The sequence below is a fragment of the Rana temporaria genome, chromosome 12, assembly GCF_905171775.1.
Source record: "Rana temporaria chromosome 12, aRanTem1.1, whole genome shotgun sequence".
In the NCBI taxonomy this organism is placed as follows: domain Eukaryota; kingdom Metazoa; phylum Chordata; class Amphibia; order Anura; family Ranidae; genus Rana; species Rana temporaria.
The window spans coordinates 112,075,549-112,096,728 of NC_053500.1; the positions used below are offsets into that span (position 1 = coordinate 112,075,549).

The window sequence follows — 21,180 nt, forward strand, 5'->3', positions numbered from 1 at the left end:
CAGCCATGTCCCCAAACATATTGCAGCCATGTCCCCAAACATATTGCAGCCATGTCCCCCATATACGCAGCCATGTCCCCCATATACGCAGCCATGTCCCCAAACATATTGCAGCCATGTCCCCCACATATCCAGCCATGTCCCCCCACATGCAGCCATGTCCCCCGTACCTAAATGATGCCGCCGCCGCGTTAATCACCGCGTGGGGAACATTACAGTCAGCTTTCGTTTGAATAAGCTGTTTTCCCTGCCGCGCTGTGTATAGAGACACTCCCCCTTGCTCGCGATTGGACAGATCCGTCCAATCCCGAGCAAGGGGGAGTGTCTATGCGCGGCGGGGAAAACAGCTATTCAAACGAAAGCTGACTCTAATGTTCCCCGCACGGTGATTAACGCGGCGGCGGCTTTGCGATATACGACGGCGGCAGCAGGGGGGGGGCAAGTATTCTATTTAGGCATCGGGGGTATTTGCGGGAGTACAAGTACTCCCGCAAATACTCGGTATCGGTCCCGATACTGATACTGGTATCGGTATCGGGACAACCCTAGTTGCTAGCTTTGCCATTTTCTTCATGAATGCAAAGTGCTCTCTGATTGGATGAGGTGAAGAGACCTGGCGGTGACATCACAATCTCGTTGGCGGACAGATGTAATTTCAATGGAAGTGTAATGATCATCGCACTCAAAGTCCATTGACACTTTCTCTAGCTATCTAACTGAAAGTCCATAACTTAGTACAGACACAGCTTTTAGTAGAGTCTACAAGGGCCTGACATTGCGTCCTCAGTCCACTGTTTGCAGTTGCAATGCTGTGCAGGTTCATTTGCAAAAAAAAATAAAATAATAATTGCAATTTTTTTTCTGCAAATGTATTGTTATTTTGTAAAAGGTGGACTTAACCTTTTAGAAAAGCTTGCATACCTCAAAAGTTTCAAGATGAGCAGGCAGTCTTACCTGGCCTGTCACGCAATAACATTTAATGCTTGCAACCCTAGACCTCACCCTTTGCTGTAGGTAGGAGGCTTCCCTATCAGTTACATCCTAGCAAAGACATGGCTTGGTTGCGGGACATAGATAACTCCAAAGGCTGCTATATGTCTACCTGGATATTAAATAGACATGATGTTCTATGCAGTAGATATGCATACAACCTGATAAGTGAGAAATCCAAAGCCCTACGTAGAAAACACTGTCTTGTCCTTCATGTGTATAGATACCTTATGAGCAGTTCAGTATTTACACACAGAAATGTTTTATTTTGCCCTGATTTGCTGGTCTCTCACATGCAGACAAATCTCATGGTGACCTGAAGCCAACAATATTTTTACATTACTATAACAATCTATTTACATTACTTCTCGATTTGGCTCCAGTCTTATGAGTGACGCCTGTAATGGTGTTAAAAATATAGGCATCCATTTAAATAAGTTCTGCTTGAGCACCATATACCATCATTTTTCCTCCTGTGACATGCGATAGTCTTTCCCCTGCTCCTGAGCCACAGGCAGTCCTTGCATAGTGATATCCTGATCATCCACGTCTTCTACAGGAAGGTTGGGCTCCGGCATATTCAGTAGAACCTCATTGCCCTTCTCGGGTGGCTCCTGTTATAACAAAAATAAAATACAAACAATGACAATCTTCTATCACACATGATGGTTATGCTAGGGTGACCAGACATCCCCAGTTTCAGGGGACAGTCCCCTGATTGAGGACACTGTCCCCGGAACAAGTCTGTCCCTGGTTTTGTCCCCAGATTGGATTTAATAGGGGGTAGGGGCAATTTCAAAGACAGTCAGTGCAGAATTAAAATAAAAAAAAATTGAATTACACACCCCCGCTCCGCCGTGCCTACTAGCATAGGGGGGTTGTATTTTGCCATTATCTTTGCCCCTTATGATGATTATGTGCCGGTCGGTAACGGAGGGAATATTTCTTCAGTTTTGGGTGCATGCCCATTCAGCTCCTCTCGCATGTTCTTCTGCCTTGGCTCAAATCATGGCCAGCCACCTGCCGATCTCCTTGCCTTCCCTGGCGGAGTGATCTTCCTCCGCTCCCGACGGGCAGAGTCGCTGATTGCCGCCATTACTAGTAAAGAAAAAATATGTCCCCGGATTTCATTTTAAATATCTGGTCACCTTAGGTTATGCCCTAAGCTTGTTGGCAGGTGCCTATTATTGTTTCATTGTATAGTGTGGGCTGTCATATCAAATGACTGCAGTACTAGCCTATATGTATTATAGCAACTAGCCAGTCGGGAGCCTGAGGGGACTTGGCACAGGTCCCCAGTTACAAAGAAGCTGTCACGAATGTCACGTCTACCACAACGCAAGTGGTCAGATACTATAGCTAGCTACTGTGTGCTTCACCTATAGCAGTCCCTTTCCCTTAAAGTGGTTGTAAACACTTTTTTTACAACATTATGCTACAGGTAAGCCTATAATAAGGCTTACCTGTAGCTAACCAGGATATCTCCTAAACCTGCACGGTTAAGGAGATATCCCCTGTCCCCTGCATGTGCCGATGTCATCGGCACATGCGCACTGGGGCAAACTGAAGCAATGGCACCTATGTGCTGTTGCTTCAGTCTGCGTGCCCTTGCAGGCGGCTCCCGTGACGTCATTCCTGCTCCGGCCAATCCTAGTGCTGGAGCTGGTGATACCCGTAAGTAACTCTTGGACAACATGTCGGTGGCCAGTGGGGAAAACGTGGACCACTGCGGGGGCTTCGATCTGAGGTAAGTAAAACATGCATACTAGCTCATTTTGCCTTTGTCTTGCAGTTTTTTTTTTTACGAGGATTTACGAACTGAGCAAAGCAAACAGGTAAAAGATTGTAAGCTCTAACGAGCAGGGCCCTCTGATCCCTCCTGTATTGAATTGTATTATGACTGTACTGTCTTCCCTGATGTAAAGCGCTGCGCAAACTGTTGGCGCTATATAAATCCTGTATAATAATAATAATAATAATAATAATAATAATAATAAAAGGCAGGCTGAGTTCAGGGGATAGTCCAGAATCAAATCCGGGTCATACACAGGGGATCCAACAGCAAGCAAGGCAGACTAACGGGAGGCTTGATCGAGAACAATGCAGGTAAGTCTGTCTCTATCACAAGCAAAGCATAGAGTGTTCCGTTTGCTTATATCAGATGACTGATCAGATCAATCAGCTTGCAGGTTAACACAGACAGGGGAAAGGCAACAGCCAATACCCAGGTGCTGGAATGAGGAACAGGGGCAGTAAGTGATCATGACAGGAGCCTGTGTGCTTGGTTCCTACCCTAGAGATTGGTACCCCAACTTGGGTCAGATTGCAGTACTGGGGCATCCTAGGGCAGTGGCGGCCCGTCCATAGGGGGCGCATGGGTGCTGCCCCCCCCCCTCCCAGGCAGTCACAAAAAAAAAATAGAAAAATAATTGTCCCTTTAAGAAATGTTTTTTTTTTTAAAAAAGCTCATTAAGTTCTCTGTTGCCGGGCGCCGGTCGCAGTGCACTGTGGGAATCACCACGTCTATGCAATCACGAGATTGCAGACAAGGTGCTTAATTTGCAGGCTTTAAACCCGCCCTGTGGCACATTCGATCGCGCCGATCAGCTTCCGCCCACGCCGTAGTATGTATTACTACGGCCGGGTGCTTTGATTGACACTAGAGGTACGTCACTTCCAGTTTTTAGTGTGCCAGAGCGCCCAAGCGGAGGAAGCATGAGGAGCGGACTTCTCCACCGCCGCTGCTGCCTGCTGCCCACTACCCACTGAAGGAGATGAGACACACAGGAGAGGACACCACAGCCCAGTAAGTGTCAGACCTCCCGCGAAGAATTGGGGGGGTGTTTTCTGAGCCTCGCTAGCAGGGGGTGACAGATGTACACATGTAAGGAGCCCCAGCTTGTCAACAGTATTGTCCGGCTACAGCTCTCTTCTGGGCTTGGTCAGCAGCATTGTCATTACATATAAATACATACACTGCCTCGGTGAGGAAATCAGGAAGTGAAGCGTTGCGTACTGCGCATTTGCGAGCGGCGCGGCCCGTCCTCACTGGTCCCCGCTGTCTCCTGGGACCAGTGTGTTTCCCAGAAGACAGCGACGGGGGGACGGGAAGGGGCGTGACTCCCACGAGAGTCTATTCCCGGAAGTGGGTGCAAATACCTGTATTATATAGGTATTATTATTATAATCTTACCTGTATTTCATGTTTCACCTTGACCTTCTTTACTTTTCGTCTCTTTCTAACTAAACAAGAAAAATATATATACATGTTGTTACATCAAGTCAAATATAATAAAACTTGTATTTTTTATTTTGTTGATGAAGGAGGGGGTGGGAGACCAGGAACAGCCAAATATAAGCAGATAAAACCTCAACTTTATTACATACGCCCTCTAGTTACCACCCATTGGCAATTTAATCTGTCCAGTCGTGAAAAAAGGTGGGTCAGTTTATAACCTTCTTAGTTAAATTTGCACATTACAGTACCCCCGGTTTCAGAAGTTACCAGGTTCTTATGCATATAATAAAATGCCCTATTGATGCCCTATAGTGGCATCTAACCACTTAAGACCCGGACCTTTAGGCAGGTAAAGGACCTGGCCAGTTTTTGCGATTCGGCACTGTGCCGCTTTAACTGACAATTGCGCGGTCGTGCGACGTGGCTCCCAAACAAAATTGGCGTCCTTTTTTCCACACAAATAGAGCTTTCTTTTGGTGGTATTTGATCACCTCAAAAATAGAGCGACAATTTTGAAAAAAATTCAATATTTTTTACTTTTTGCTATAATAAATATCCCCCAAAAATATATATACATTTTTTTTTCTTCAGTTTAGGCCGATACGTATTCTTCTACCTATTTTTGGTAAAAAAAATTGCAATAAGCGTTTATGGTTTGCGCACATTTTTTTAGTGTTTACAAAATAGGGGATACTTTTATTGCATTTTTATAAAAAAAAATTTTTTACTACTAATGGCGGCGATAAGCGATGTTTTTCGTGACTGCGACATTATGGCGGACACATCAGACAATTTTGACACAATTTTGACAGAAAAAAATGCATTGTTTACTGTGAAAATTACAATTGCAGTTTGGGAGTTAACCACTAGGGGGCGCTGAAGGGGTTAAGTATGACCTCATCTGTGTTTCTAACTGTAGGGGGCGGGGCTGGACGTGTGACATCATTGATCGTGTTTCCCTATAACAGGGAACACACGATCGATGACAGCGCACATTTTTTTAGTGTTTACAAAATAGGGGATACTTTTATTGCATTTTTATAAAAAAAAAAAAAAAAAAATTTACTGCTAATGGTGGCGATAAGCGATGTTTTTCGTGGCTGCGACATTATGGCGGACACATCGGACAATTTTGACACAATTTTGACAGCAAAAAATGTATTGTTTACTGTGAAAATTACATTTGCAGTTTGGGAGTTAACCACTAGGGGGCGCTGAAGGAGTTAAGTATGACCTCATCTGTCTTTCTAACTGTAGGGGGCGGGGCTGGACGTGTGAGATCATTGATTGTGTTTCCCTATAACAGGGAACACACGATCGATGACAGCGCCACAGTGAAGAACGGGGAAGCTGTGTTTACACACAGCTCTCCCCGTTCTTCAGCTCCGGGGACCGATCGCGGGACTCCAGCAGCGATCGGGTCCGTGGCTCCCGCTGCTGAGGTCATGGAGCTTCGGACCGGGGCGCAGGCACTTAAGGAGGACGTACAAGTACGTGCTTGTGCCCAGCCATGCCATTCTGCCGACGTATATCTGCAAGAGGCGGTCCTTAAGTGGTTAAAGTACTTTAACTGACATTTGCGTGGTCATGCGACACAGTACCCAAATAAAAATGTTGTCTTTTTGTCCCCACAAATAGAGTTTTCTTTTGGCGGTATTTGATCATCCTGCGGTTTTTATTTTTTGCGCTATAAACAAAAAAAGGCCGACAATTTAGAAAAAATAACTATTTTAAGTTATAGCGTCTACAAGTTATGGGATATCTTTACTTTTTTACTGGTAATGGCGGCGATCAGCGACTTATAGCGGGACTGCAATATTGCAGAGGACATATCAAACACCTAACTGACACTTTTAACTCTTTTTGGGGACCAGTGACACGAATAATTATTAAATTATAAACTAAAAATGATGTAGCTGTCACTGTACTAATGACACTGGCAGGGAAGGGGTAACAAGAGCGATCAAAGGGTTAAATGTATGCCTAAGTTGTGCCTTCTAACTGTGGAGGGAAGTGTTTTGACTAGAAGAAGGTAAAGATCTGTGTTCCTGCTTGGCAGGAACACAGGATCAGTACATTCCCCTCTCACAGAACGGTGGTCTGCCTTGTTTACACGACTGCCGTTCTGCCTGTGTCCCAAACGATCGGTGGGTCCCGGAGGATATCGAGTCCGCCAGGACCACTGGTTGGCTCCCGCTGTGTCCAATCACAGCGCGTGCTGGGTTGCCGGCAGCGCACGCATGCCCCAGACCTGGAAGTGTCAGCAGTATGTGTGCGTGGGGCAGTCTGCAAGCGGTTACAGTGACACTAAACCATGAAGGTACTTTTTTGAGAATATTTTTTTTAAACCAGAAGTTAGCATCTCTTTAACCGCTTCAGGCCCAGAAGATTTTACCCCCTTCCTGACCAGAGCACTTTTTACGACTTGCTTTAACTGATAATTGCGTGGACATGCAATGCTGTACCCAAACTAAATTTGCGTTCTTTTTTTCCCACAAATAGAGATTTCTATTGGTGGTATTTTTTATTTTTTGAGCTATAAAACAAAAAAAAAAGCGATACTTTTGAAAAAAAAAATTGTTTTTTCATTTTTGCTGTAATAAATATCCCCTAAAATCTTTTTAAAAATAATTTTTTTCCTCAGTTTAGGCCAATATGTATTTTTCTACATATTTTTAGTAAAAAAATAAATCGCAATAAGCGTACATTATTAGGTTTGCACAAAAGTTATAGGCCTAGATTCACAGAGAGCGGGCGCACATTACACCGCTGTATCGCAAATAATATACGCTACGCCAACGCAGTGCGGAGAGGCAAGCATGGAATTCACAAAGCCAGTGCTCCCAAAACTGCGCTGGGTTTCGAAGGCGTATGCCGGCGTAGGTGGAAGTGGGCGCGAGCCATGCAAATGAGGCGTGACCCCATGCAAATGATAGGCCGAGCGCCAGACAGATACGTATCACGAATTGCGCATTCGCCGAGACGTGGACGCATCCCTCTGCGCATGCTCACAACCACGTCGGAACAACTGCCTAAACTACGCCGGATCACTGCCTACGGCGTGAACGTAACCTACGCCAAGCCAGACACACGTCCAACGTAAAATACGCCGGCTTGTGTTCCATGGTGCATGTCTGCTGCTGGGTTGCACCTCTTTTATGGGGCATAACTTTACGCCGGACCTACAACTTACGCGCACATCGTGTCGTCTGCGTCGGGCGCACGTACGTTCGTGAATCGCCGTATTTTCCTTATTTGCATATTTGAATGGCTGATCAATGGGAGCGCCACCATGCGTCCAGCCTAAATGTGCGCCCACCCTACGCCGGCGTAGGCAAGTTACGTTGGCGGGATGAAGCCTGTTTTTAGGCGCATCTTAGTTTGTGGGTCCGGCGCACAGATACGAAAGCGCACATTTGCACTTACGTCGGCGTATCTTGTTCTACGTCGGCGCAAGTGCTTTGTGAATCTGGGCCATAGCGTCCACAAACCACGGGAAAAATTTATGGCATTATTATGGTGTTTTTTTGTTTTTTGTTTACTAGTAATGGCAGCGATCTGAGATTTTGTGCGGTATTGCGACATTGCAGTGGACAGATCGGACCCTTGACACATTTAAATGTATATATATAAAAATGTCACTGGCAGGGAAGGGGTTAACACTAGGGGGCAATCAAGGGGTTAAGTGTGTGTTCCCTTACTGTGTTCTAACTATGTGGGGAGGGGACTAACTAGGAGAGATGACAGATCTGTAGTTAGTGGAGGGGGGTCTGTAGTTAGAGAAGGGGGTCTGTACTGCGGAAGGGGGGTCTGTACTGCGTGAGGGGGGTCTGTACTGCGTGAGGGGGGGTCTGTACTGAGGGGGTACTATAGTAAGTGGGGGGTTACAGCATTTTTTTTCCGCACCGGGTGACACCAACCCTAGTGACGCCACTGCGTATATGTATGGGATTTCGCCCAGGAGAGCCATTCTGCCGTAGTATATCTGCGTGAGCCAGTCGGGTACCAGTTAAGAGTGGATGCTATCTATTCAATATCGTCATATTAGACAAGGTATAGTGTGAAAAGATAAAGAAATTAGGTGGTCTGGTGCACTGTGGCTATGCCTGGATAAGATGAAAGCAGTCTTAATTTTCTGTATACAATTCAAAGCTTATTTTCAAAGCTGACTATAGTGTATTTTGAAACATTGGCACAATGTTGATGTATGAAGCTCTAAGCAGATCCTCTTTTTGGTATATTGCTGTGTATGGAGTGTTTTCATCAACAAGCTGCATTGTTCCTGGACAGAGCAAGCAACAGTGCCACCTGCAGGCTGAAAACAGACTCAGCAGCACAGTACATGCAAACACAGCACCAGTCAGACCAAAGCTCAATGGCTCGGCTACTGCATATTAGGAAGTAGGCCTTGAAATAAATAGCCTTCGCCTAGCATAGAGCTTTTTTACATGGTCTACATAGTGTGGCCTTTGTTATATAAATGCCTCTCCGTTTGTTACTGGAGGCTGAGTCCTGCAGTTTCTAAATCTTTATCATCTTTATCATATGACAAGGATCTTTATTTTAGTCATGTGATTGTAATATTAAAACCTCACTGGACTTGCTCAACACATTATTTGCAGAACAGTGTGGAGTTCTTTCAAGGAAATTTGTACTAAAAAACAATAAAGGCCACCATTGATTACATCCCCAAGGGAAAACTGGACTCTGGGATTGGGGGCTCAATGATGGGGGACTCTGATGACTGGACTCCCTGATGGAAGGACCCTGGGATTGGGGGCTCAATGATGGGGGACTGTGATGTCTGGACTCCCTGATGGAATGACCCTGGGATTGGGGGCTCAATGATGGGGGACTGTGATGACTGGACTCCCTGATGGAAGGACCCTGGGATTGGGGGCTGTATGATGGGGGACTCTGATGACTGGACTCCCTGATGGAAGGACCCTGGGATTGGGGGCTCAATGATGGTGGACTGTGGTAATGGGTGGACTCTGATGTGTCGGGTTTACTCAGTCATGGGGGGGGGGGGGGTACCTTGATGTGATAGGGGGCTCTCATGTATATTGGGGACTCTAATGTTTGGGGGTGCTCTGATGTAATGGGTAGGGTTGCCACCTCGTCCCTAAGGCTAATTTAATGCAGATAAGGCACCAAGTGAGTTTAATTAGCACCTTAATCAGCCACAGAACCTGTGCAATTAATAGGTGTTCGTTTTTAAAGGGATAAGGGGGCAACCCTAGTGATGGGGAAAAGGAGAGAAAAACAGCGCTTTACTGCTGTTATAGCAGCGCTTTTCGGGTCACTAGCAGGGAGCATTTAACCCCCGCTAGCGGCCGCAGAAAGGGTTAATAGCGCCCGTTTTGCAGTGCTGCTAAATTGCTTTGCAGGTGCTTCGACAGCGATGTCCATTCATTTCAATAGGCAGGGGTGATGGAGGAGCGGTGTATACACCACTCGCGCAACGCTCCAAAGATTCTGCTTGCAGGACTTTTTTGCCTGTCCTGCACCGCTGCAGTGTGAAAGCACTAAGGCTTTTGCACTAGGGTGGATTGAGAGGCGCTTTAATGGCAGTGGGGCAGATTCAGGTACCGCTGCGCACTCCTTACGGAGGCGCAGCGTCCCATTTTTGCCCTGTGCCCCCGCAAATTAACTGCACTACACTTCATTCACGAAGCAGTAGCCACGTAATTTGCGTGGGCGCTCCTCAAAAATGCCCGGCGTAAGGGCGCCTAATGTAAATGATCCCGTAGGGGGCGGGAATCATTTAAATTAGGCGCTTTCCCGCGCCGAGCGTAGGGCGCATGCTCCGTCGGGAAACTTTCCCGACGTGCATTGCGGCAAATGACGTTGCAACGCGGATCGGTGTTCCCCCAATCAGTCTATCCCCCACACAGTTACCAAGCACCTCCTAGAGACACACTTAACCCTTAGGTTGCCCCTGGTGTTAACCCCTTCCCTGCCAGTTTCAGTAGTACAGTAACAGTGCATAGTTTTAGCACTGATCACTGTAATAATGTCACTGGTTCCCAAAAAAGTGTCGCTCCTGTTAACCCCTTCCCTGCCATTGTCATTAGTACAGTGACAGTACATAATTTTCAGTTTATTATTTAATAATTATAAGTGTCACTGGTCCCCAAAAAGTGTCACAGACCTGCAAAAAAAAAAAAAAACGCTGATGGCCGCCAATACTAATAAAAAAAAAAAAGGCCAAAAAAATATCCTATAGTTTGTATACAATAAATATACACTTACTGGGATTTTGTTTACCAAATGTATGTAGCAGAATACATACTGGCCTAAATTGATGAAGAAATTAGATTAAAAAATATATATATATATATTGGATTTGTTTTATAGCAGAAAGTAATATATATATAATTTTTTTTTATTTTTTTTTTATTTTCAAAATGTACAGTCTTTTTTTGTTTATAGCACAAAAAATAAAAACAGCAGATAGGATCAAATAGCACCAAAAGAAAGCTCTATTTGTGGAAAAAGAAATTTGGTACAGCGTCTCACGACATGTGCAATTGTCAGTTAAAGTAACGCAGTGCGTAACGCAAAAAATAGCCTAGTCATGAAGGGGGTAAAACCTTTCTCTGGCTGAAGTGGTTGAAGTGGAAGTTCAGTCAAACGCTAACTACTTAAATCTACTCCCACCCCCATTCTAAGCCTATAATTTCTACCCTGTGAGGAAAGATGTCCATACTTACCTATTCTGAGGGTGATCAGGTTCAGTCACATGATCGGATCCCAGCGTTGGCTTCAGTGTAGAAGAGGGACAGCCAACAATGGATGCCCCATCGTAAGCCAATGAGTGAAGTCATTGCCCAGTGCCCTGTGCGGCACTAACACCCCCAGCAAAACCCCCCTTTATCACCCTCTGTCCTTACCCTGGATGTGGGCAGAGAGAGCAGTGGTCGGAGCCGATGCGACCATCTTCCAGCACTGTCCTTAAAGCGGAGTTCCAACCACAATTAGCATTTTTTAAATGTATGTCCTTTCATCATGCGTTTTTAGAATATAAATCCGGTCACTTACCATTTTACAATCCGCTGCCGATCCGCATAGATACTAAAAAAAATAGTTTATAAAACTATGTCTACACCGTTGTCATTTTGCTTGTGGGCATTGTGAAGCTTACAAGCACTTACTTCCTGGAAGTCTTGGATGGGGAGTGATAATTGGACAGCGCACTGCATCCTGGGAAATGATGACACACATTTCCCAGGAGCATTAGAGGGAGATGATGTCAGAATCCTAGGTGCTTTCAAAGGCAGATTTCGTGGGACCGCATAGCAACAGGCATTTCCAGATGAGTAAAAAAAAGGTGTAAGCTACAGTTTAAAGCAAAATTGTTTTTTTGATGGAACCTCCACTTTAAGTGTGGCGGGCTCGGGGAAAGCTGCTCTGGTGTCCTCTCCTGGAGCAGCTTCCACGGTGAGTCTCCTCTCTGCTCCTCCCGGAGCTAGGCGTCCAATAGGATCACCTGACATTTTGGCCAATCGGGAAATGGGTTTTATACCGGCTTCCCGATTGGCCGGGAGGAGGATCAGTGTTGCAACAGCGAGTATTCATTCACTGTGTCAACACACCTGGGTGGGCTCCACACGCATCCTCTGCGACCCGAGCCCACCCTATTTTGAAGCCTATAAGAGCTAAAAAAAAAAATGGCCGCTGTAATTCATGCGCCCGGTGCCCTGAAAGGGGCCGAGAACATGAATAGGGGGCAGCTGTGGATTGATTCATGCTATGCAGGGGGTGGCGAGGAGAGAGGGGGCGGCACCCGGGTGCCCCTAATGGACAGGCCGTCACTGGTAATTTGTAGTTCTAGTTCTTCCCACAAGGCTATAATGTAGGTGGCTTTCTATTATATTTGGACTCCCCAGTTTTTATTCGTTCATGCTCTGCTGGGAGCATTACATATATTACATACATATATTATGTAGGTTAGAACAAAAGACAAACATCCATCAATGTCAACCTAACTTTGGGCCAGATTCACAAAGCAGATACGACGGTACGATTCATAGAATCAGTTACGCATAGATAGCCATAAGATCCGACAGGTGTAATTGTTTTACACTGTCGGATCTTAAGATGCAATACCGCGGCCGCCGCTGGGGGGAGTTTGCGTCGTAAACCAGCGTTGGGTATGCAAATTAGGAGCTACGGCGATCCACAACGGTTTTTTCGCGTTCGCTACGTCGCCGCTAGTCTAGTTTCCCGTCGCAAAGTTACACTTTTTTTTTGGTGCCTTAACTTTAGTCAGCAAGTGTATTGCTGTCTAAAGTATGGCCGTCGTTCCCGCGTCGAAATTTAAAAATCAATGTCGTTTGCGTAAGCCGTCCGGGAATACGGAATTACGATACGCGCGTCGCAGTTCGAAAAAATGACGTCACGGCGCGCAAAGCACGGCGGGAGTTCGGAAACGGAGCATGCGCGGTAGGTCCGGCGCGGGAGCGCGCCTAATTTAAATGCCACACGCCCATTTAAATTGGCCCGCCTTGCGCCGGAGGCCGCCGGCGTAGGTTTTCATCGCAAGTGCTTGGTGAATCAGGCACTTGCGATGAAAACTTGCGGCGGTGTAACGTATCTACACTATATAAAAATCTACGATACGTTATGCCGCCGCAATTATTCGTGAATCTGGCCCAAAGCTCCTACACTTTGGGTCCAGAAGTTGGTAAGACTATAACCAATTTTGCCTATCAAAGAGAATCTCTGAGAGACAGAAAAAGTCAACACGTGATTCCATTAGCCGGCAACATAGTACACAATGAGTAAGATAACAATATTCTGGACTTACAAAAGAAGGTTAGTACCAGACCAATGATGACTAACAGGACCACCACAATATAAATCCAAGTACTGTTTTTTTTTGGACGAGGACCTGTATAAAAAAAAAAAAAAAAATGTTACTATGTATTGCAAAAAATAAATGTCACACTATATAAAAATTAACAAAACATTATCACCAGTCACCACCCAACAAATGCTAAGTAATGTTGATGGAAATGGAATACATATAAGGTAGCTGTTTTAGCAGCCAAAGGATTTTTTATTCTGTCCGTCCGGTCTTGAGACTTAAGCCTCGTACATACGATCGGATTTTCCGCAGACAAAGCGTCTGACTTTTGTCCGAAGGGCGTGTGCCTGGATTTTGTCTTGCATGCAAACGACACACAATTGTCGGCCAACAAACACAATCGTAATGACGTACTAGACCAGGGGTCCTCAAACTACGGCCTACAGGCCATATATGGCCCGCCAGGGTGATTTACCCGGCCCGCGAACTGCCCCTTTAAGTTTGCAGCACTCCCCCTCCCCTGCTACCTTAATCATACAAGATGAGAAACATGACAGGTCCGTACAAAGGATGGGACCTTTTGAGTTAAGAAGCAGGTGATTGGTTATTAGGCAGCAGGGTGGTTCCAGCAATCAATCACCTGCCTTTCACTTGCAAAGTCCCACCTTTTGTCTGGACCTGCCATGCTTTGCATCTTGTGTGATTAAGGTAGCAGAGGGTGGGGTGAGTGCTACAATGTTATAGAAGGGGCAATGTAATACCGCTGGAGGGCTCTGTGATGGGGGGATTTGTTATGGAGGGCTCTGTGATGGGGGATCTGTGATATGAGGAGATCTGTTATGGAGGTCTCTGTGTTGAGGGAGTCTGGAATGGGGGCTCTAAGTTGGGGAAGTCTGTGAAGGGGGGGCTCTGTGATGGGGGATCTGTTATGGAGGGCTCTGTGTCGGGGGAGTCTGTGATGGGGGGGTCTGTGTTGGGGATCTGTGATGGAGGGGATCTGTTATGGGGGAGTTTGTGATGGGGGGGAGTCTGTGACGGGTATCTGTTATTTGGGGCTCTGTGTTGGGGGAGTCTTTGATGGGGATATGGGTTGGGGGATATGTGATGGAGGGCTCTGTGTTGGGGGAGTCTGTGATGGGGGGTCTGTGATGGGGAAGTCTGTGATGGGGATCTGTGATGGAGGGGGGTCTGTGATGGGGTGGATCTATGATGGGGTGGATCTGTTATGGAGGGCTCTGTGTTGGGGGAGTCTGTAATGGGAAATCTGTGATGGGGGTCTGTTATGGGGGAGTCTGTGATGAGGGGGGTCTGTGATGGGGATCTGTGATAAGAGATCTGTGTTGGGGGGATCTGTGAGGGAGGGCTCTGTGTCGGGGAGTCTGTAATGGGGGGGGTCTGTTATGGAGGGTTCTGTGTTGGAGGAGTCTGTAATGGGGGATCTGTGGTGGGGCTCTGTGTTGGGGGGGTGGGGTCTGTGATGGGGGTAGTCTTTGATGGAGAGAAGTCTGTGATGGGAAGGGAAGGGGATTTCTGTGATAAGGGGTTTCTGTGACGAGGGAGTCTGTGAAATACTAATAAGTTTAGGTTGATTAAAATTGTTCTTTATTTTAAATATTGTATTGTTTTTTTTTTGCATGACAAATAACATGTGTGCATAGGAATTTGTTAATTTTTTTTCAAACTATAGTCTGGCCCCCCAACAGTTTAAGGGACTGTGAACTGGCCCCCTGTTTAAAAAGTTTGACCCCTGTACTAGACGAACTACGTGTTTTTTCAGCTCTTTAGCATCACCCTTTGGGCACCTTCTGCTAACGTTGTGTTTGGTAAGCATTGATTCCGAGCATGCGTGTTTGTACTTGCGTACAAATGATCAGAAAATCCGACAAGAGGACGTTGTCCGTGGAAAATTTGAAAGTCTGCCACCCAACGTTTGTCCGCGGAAAATCCGACCACAATTGTCGGCTGTCAACACACAATTCCCGACGTAAAATCCGATCGTGTGTACGAGGCTTAAGGGCACTTCTACATTGGGGCGGGGGAACGTCTGCGTTTTTTGTGGCGCATTTCAGCCCCTAGTGGGGTTCTTGTAACCCCCGCTAGCGGCCAAACAAAGGGTTAAAAGCGCCGCTGCCAAAGTGCTTTGCAGTTCCTTCGGCAGCACTGGCCATTGATTTCACTGGCGGGGGCGTTTTAGGAGCAGTGTATTCACCGCTCCTGTAATGTCCCAAAGATGCTGCTTGCAGGACTTTTTTACCCATCCTGCAAGAGAGGTGTTTTTCGGGCGCTTTACAGGCGCTATTTTTGCACAAAAACACCTCAAGAGTGCCCCAGTGTGAAAGTAGCTCTATGGTGGTCATACACGCTACGTTAAATTATCATTTTTTTTCTGATTGATCTCTTCCAATAAGAGTAATTGATCTATAGTCAACAACCTCTCACTTCAATATGCCACACACCGGGAAATGGATTTTGATTGATAGTCAAGATATGATTGTAAATTACAGTTGCATCTTATCGAACGCATTTCTGTTTCCATCATGTAATTTCATAATCTGAATATGATCACATTCATTAACAAAGTATCTCAGTGTTGTCGATCAATACTCCTGGACAATCAAATCTGTTCGAAATTAAGTCTAAATTGATTGGTAGGGAGGTTTTGGCTGTTTTGATTGTTTGCTGATTGAAATACACACTGATCAGGTAAAAGAAAAAACTGTATGGCCACTGTTACACAGCCCTGCCACACAGCACAATACTGTCTGGGAGGGGACTTGATTTGTATTTATTTTTGCTGCAGTTACATTTTCACTTACAGGTCTTTTCCTTGTCCCACTCTGTGACTGAACAGTGAAGAAGAAGCAGTACACCAATGAGCTTATCTCTCATTCTCATGTCATTCTATCCTCTCCTCCTATCATATTCTCCTTACACTGCAGCACACACCGGATTGGCTCCATGTGCTTCTTCTCCCTCCCCATCACTGAGCTCTGCCATACAGACTTTTAGCCAGATTCAGAAAGACTGGCATAACTTTGAGGCGGCGTAGCGTATCGTATATACGCTACGCCGCCGTAAGTCACAGAGGCAAGTGCTGTATTCACAAAGCACTTGCCTCCTAAGTTACGGCGGCGTAGCGTAAATGGGCCGGCCTAAGCGCGCCTAATTCAAATGTGGAACAGGGGGGAGTGTTTTATGTAAATGACTGGTGACCCGACGTGATTGACGTTTTTTACGAACGGCGAATGTGCCGTTCGTGAAAGAATCCCAGTGCGCATGCGTCGGATAGAATGCCTAAGATACATCGAACACTGCCTACGACGTGACGTAACTTACGCACAGCCCTATTCGCGTACGACTTACGCAAATGACGTAAAAAGATAGGCTTCTTCCGACGTCCATACCTTGCATGGGCTGAGCCACCTAGGGAGCAGCTTTATCTTTACGCCGGCGTATCTCTTACGTAAACGGCGTAACTAATTGCGACGGGCACACGTACGTTCGTGAATCGGCGTATCTTGCTCATTTGCATATTCAACACAAAAAACAACGGAAGCGCCACCTAGCGGCCAGCGTAAATATGCACCCTAAGATACGACGGCGTAGGAGACTTACGCCGGTCGTATCTTAGCCTAATTTAAGCGTATCTGGTTTCCAGAATACGCTTAAATTTACGACGGCGTAGATTCAGAGTTACGCCGGCGTATCTACTGATACGCCGGCGTAAACGTCTCTGAATCCAGCTATTTATTGCAAACTGCAAAAGACTGATATCATGTTAAATTCAGATACTTCCACTGCTTGCATTTATACAGAACACATTTAGTAATGTATTGATTACATTGCATTGATTTGTGCCTTTAATATCTGCAAATAGTTGAATTTTAAGGAAATTTCTGGAGCTACTGTTTCTTCACACAGCAATTAACATCAGTCTAACCTCTTAAGTCTAAGTACTTATGGCTGATTTTCCTGGCTCAGCCATGCGAACAAAATGCCCTGCAATTATTAATCAAGGCTCTATTCACATCTGTGCATTGTGGTAAAACAGGTAAAACCGCAAAGCATCTTAAAACACGGAACTAAGTGGCATTCGTTTTATATGGCATCTCAAAGCGCCTAGCCGGTGCACTGTATGTACCCCTTCTGGGTGTGGGGTGTTGCATTAGGGAAAACGGTGTAGGTTAATTTAAAAGGTGTGTTGCAGTACATTGACAGCCTATTCATCTGTGGTTCCATCTTCTACCCCACCCCTCCCGTCACTACACAGCAATGATACAGGGATTCGGGGAAGGAATCATAGCGCACGGTGGAGGACACAGGCAATTAACACTCCTGAAAATGTTGAATGGTGAAGCGTCTTAGGCCAGCCATACACGGATCCAAATCGGCCTGTGTGGGCAGGCTGATTGTACCCAAGTCGATCCATTAATTGACTTGGGTACAACTAGCCTGTCAAATTTTTCACATTCGATTACTGCCAGCAGCTATAGCCACTAGCAATAATCATTGGCCCGGATTCAAGAAGCAATTGCGCCTGTGTAACCATAGGTTACACAGCGCAATTGCTTACTTGCCCCGGCGTTACGAATGCCCTGCGCCTCCGTAACTAAGGGGCAAATCTACCTGAATCCGGGCCATTGTGTTCTGCCAGACAGGAAAGCTCCCTGTGATACCCCCACCCCACAGAGAACACAATAGCACTGTGGGAGACATTCCCCCATCAACACTGACTGTGTTGATGGCAGAATCGATTGATTTTATTTTCTTCCACCTTTGGCGGAAGGAAGGAAAATCGAATCATCTATGGGCTGCCCGAATAGCAGGAGATAGTTTGCTGGGTTCCGAATGCACTAATTGACCACCCTGGCTGCTACAATGAGGCCATTGGAATATAGTCTAAAGGAGGCTACATCGCTACACTGCATGGGAGGTATGAGACATGGGTTGTCAGAAAGGTGACTATAAAGACTTTTTTTGCAAGAACCTTGCATCACATTTTTTTTTAAACTAGCTGGCAGGTTTAAGGCAATGCATGTTAAAGCGTGTAACAGTACTAATTAAAGGCAAGGGTTTGACAAATTTGGAATCTAGGAGCCAGCTAAAAAAGTTAGGAGCCAAAAAACGCAACCCCATCCCGCCAAGTTCACGCGCAGAAGTGAACGCATACGTGAGTAGCGCCCGCATATGTAAACGGTATTAAAACCCTGCATGTGAGGTATCGCCGCGATTGGTAGAGCGAGAGCAATAATTCTAGCCCTAGACCTCCTCTGTAACTCAAAACATGCAACCTGTAGAATTTTTTAAACGTCGCCTATGGAGATTTTAAATTTTGAAGCGTGACATGTTGGGTATCAATTTACTCGGCATAAACATTATCTTTCACAATATAAAAAAAATTGGGCTAACGTTACTGTTGTCTTATTTTTTTATTAAAAAAAGTGTATTTTCCCCAAAAAAGTGCGCTTGTACGACCGCTACGCAAATACGGTGTGACAAAGTATTGCAACGACCGCCATTTTATTCTCTAGGGTGTTAGAATAAAAAATATATATAATGTTTGGGGGTTCTAATTAGAGGGAAGGAGATGGCAGTGAAAAAACACATCAGAACTGCTGTTTTTTGCTACTTGTAATGTAATGTAATCTGTAATGCCAACGGCCACCACAAAATGGCCACTCCTAGATTCCTTCTGCTGGCCTCAGCTTCCTTCTGTGAAGGCCGCAAAGCCGCGACCTCAATTACCGGCAGGTGCGGGCCCGCCGCGATCACACTGGCCGGTAATTGAGTCCGCGGCTTTACGGCCTTCTGTAGCCGTAAGCTTCCCCAGGCGCCAGGTCACAATTTCTTGTCGCAATTGCGACCTGGCGCCCAGATTTTGTCGAGGCCTGATTAAAGAGGTTATAAACCAGGGATATGCAATTAGTGGACCTCCAGATGTTGCAAAACTACAAATCCCATCATGCTTCTGCCTCTGGGTGTCATGCTCGTTCGTGGCTGTCAGAGCCTTGCTATGCCTCATGGGATTTGTAGTTCTGCAACAGCTGGAGGTCCGCTAATTGCATATCCCCGTTATAAACCCTTGTTTTTTTTTTGTTTTTTTAAACGTGTCCTGTCCCCGCATCGAGTGTCCACGTGGAGAAGTGTTCTCCTTGGTGAACACCCATGCGGGCGTGCTCCTCGAGTCCTGCATCTGTGTCCATTGGATTTGATTGACAGCAGCGGGATTCAATGGCTGTGCTGCTATCAATCTATCCAGCAATCTATCCAGCTGGTGTGCTCGTTCCCAGCCAGAGAAAGATCAAGGTCAGGTAAGTAAAATGGGGGCTCGTGGGGCTGCAGCACCACAGAAGGTTTTTCTAATGCATAGAAGGTGAAAAACCATGAGGGTTTACAACTACTTTAACATAATTTCATTAATGCCCCGCAAAAGTCTGAGTGGGATGTAAGGACAGTAGTAGTACAGACTGATGGAACAAGTAGAAAATAGCCAATGGTATGAGCTGCACAGCAGTACTGTATGCAGTAGCATTTATTGCACTGATGGTATAATGCTAAAACTTTGTGAAATTGGTCACAGAAAGCTGTAGCATTTTCGGGCATGAAAAATTGACAGGTGATACTGCCTATCATTCACACCCACTGAAGTCAATGGGGCTGAGCCGCAACTGCAAGCCAAACCCTTGGCCCATGGTTGTGGCACAATGATTCTATACAAAATCCCTTGGCTGGGGAAAAAAAAGTGCCAGAGTCACCTCCTAAATACCTAAACGCCACTGCTCTGCTGAAAGAGAGAAACTGCCTCCAGCTTGAAAAAGGCCTTAGGCCTCGTACACACGTCCGAGTATCTCGTCAGGAAAAACCTGTTGTTTTCCCTGACGAGATTTTTGGCAAGAAACTCTTGCCGCCAGAGTGTACTGACTTTCATTTCAAAAGAACCGCGGTTCTCTTGAAAGGAAAGGACACGGTGATGTCATCGCGTATGACGAGCATGCGCTCGTCACATTCAATGCCGTCGCCGCCATCTTGCTTCACCCTACCTATGCCGTGGAAGCTACAGCGCATGCTTCAAAGTCATTTCGAGCATGCGCTGGTTTCCATGGCGACAGGTAAGTATACACACTCTCGGGTTTCTCGTTGGGAAACACGCCGACAAGAATCTCGACGAGATTCTGGCCAGATTTCCAGACGAGAAACCTAAATGCCTCGTACACACGAATGGGAATCTCGGCAAGAAGCAGTTTTCTCGCTGTTTTTTTTTTTCTCGAGAAACTCGGTCGTGTGTACGAGGTCTTATGCCCTGTACACACGATCGGTTCATCTGATGAAAACGAACCAAAGGATTTTTTCATCAGATATCCGATGAAACAGACTTTCATCAGTCTTGCCTACACACCATCGGTTAAAAATCCAATCGTGTCCAACGCGGTGACGTAAAACACTACAACGTGCTGAGAAAAATGTAGTTCAATGCTTCGGGGCATGAGTCGTATTGATTCTGAGCATGCGTGGATTTTTGACCGATGGATTTCCCCACAGACGTTCGTTTTTTTTCTATCGGTTTTTTAACCATACGAAATGTTTTAAACGGGCTCTATTTTTTTTCACCGATGGGGAAAAAAACTGATGGGGCCCACACACGATCGGTTCGTCCGATAAAACGGTCCGTTTTTATCAGACGAACCGATCGTGTGTACAGGGCATTACAGTCTACTGTGTAGCTTACAGCATAGGGGGGTCATTTGATTAATCTGTTAGCAATCCATCTCAATTTTGGGGGCATAATTGAGGAACTAATAGCATCCTTGTACCCTTAACCTTGGTTTTATTATAGTAAGATGCAAACAGAATGGGTCCTGAGTATAAACAAGATGCAGAAAAATTTTCACTTTAAAACTAATGTATATAAATGTCTTTTGCTGTCATTTACCTCGTTTTAAGCAGATGGAACTTCCACAATGTATAATGACTAATGGTAAGTGATCATTGTTAAAACTTAATAGAATCTAAACGATCAAATCAACTTCCAAGACAATTTGCTTTCAAGATTGTTCTAGTTCCATAATGCCAGCTTTTGTAGCATAGCAGATGCTAAAATCACGATACCAGTAATAAAGAATGCAACAAATCCTGAGGTTTT

General features: G+C 45.7%; 1 protein-coding gene across 1 annotated transcript in view; it reads right to left on the reverse strand.

Moving 5' to 3' along the window:
- Window positions 1–477: 477 nt before the first annotated feature.
- The window catches only part of CD40 (CD40 molecule), a 137,542-nt gene continuing 116,839 nt past the window's right edge, over window positions 478–21,180 (reverse strand). The window contains exons 8-10 of the mRNA XM_040330183.1: window positions 13,041–13,124; window positions 4,184–4,233; window positions 478–1,604 (exon numbers count right to left, since the gene is read on the reverse strand). Of these exons, the coding sequence (XP_040186117.1) occupies window positions 1,452–1,604; window positions 4,184–4,233; window positions 13,041–13,124 (287 nt within the window). The 3' untranslated portion in view covers window positions 478–1,451. The remainder of the gene's footprint in view (window positions 1,605–4,183; window positions 4,234–13,040; window positions 13,125–21,180) is intronic.